At 34.2% G+C, this 737-nt stretch overlaps 1 protein-coding gene across 1 annotated transcript in view; it reads left to right on the forward strand.

Annotated features, from left to right (window-relative positions):
* LOC101562315 (olfactory receptor 6C6-like) overlaps positions 1–229 on the forward strand; it is a 4,617-nt gene extending 4,388 nt beyond the window's left edge. Inside the window, exon 3 of the mRNA XM_012513200.1 lies at positions 1–229. Coding sequence (XP_012368654.1) covers positions 1–229 — 229 coding nt within the window.
* Positions 230–737: the final 508 nt, after the last annotated feature.

The raw sequence follows: 737 nt of genomic DNA on the forward strand, positions 1-737 counted from the left end.
TGTTGTCTCTATCACTTATGGCAGCTGTATCTTTATGTATTTGAAGCCATCAGCAAAGGAAAGGGTGGCTTTAAATAAAGGAGTAGCTGTGCTCAATACTTCTGTGGCCCCTTTGCTCAACCCGTTCATTTACACCCTAAGGAACCAGCAGGTAAAGGAGGCTCTCAAGCATATGCTTCAAAGGTTTTATTTTTTCCAAGAGAGTGAGATAAAATTTAGACATAAATAATAATACACAGCTGCATTATGAATGATAGCCTTGGATGCAGTCATCAATTACCTTGATTTTTGTTTATACCATTTCCAATGAGTCATTATGTCTCATTAGATTCATTCTCATTCTTAGATTTTCCTAATATCTAGAAGAGAGTTACTTTTTTCCATGTATAATGCTTAATTCTATGTTTACCTGGAAATGTCATTTCTCATAATGTATAGCACCAGATTCTTTTATAAAATGAACCTAGCTAGATATAGTTACTTTACTACTTCATTCTATATATTAATGACTTAGCATGGAATCTATTCTTAAGTACTTTTACAGTGTGAAAATTACCAAAGAAAAACACAGAACATAATATTCATTTCAGAATGCAATTGGCATTTTGAGAGAAAAAGAGTAAAATATGAGGGTAATTTGCAAGATCAAGTACCGTCCAAGAGCCATCATTTTTGATGAACTTCTTTTTTTGTTTTAGGAACCGGAGATTGAACTCAGGCCCTTGAGCTTGCCAGGG

This window comes from Octodon degus, unplaced genomic scaffold (genome assembly GCF_000260255.1).
Source record: "Octodon degus isolate 3935 unplaced genomic scaffold, OctDeg1.0 scaffold00358, whole genome shotgun sequence".
NCBI lineage: Eukaryota > Metazoa > Chordata > Mammalia > Rodentia > Octodontidae > Octodon > Octodon degus.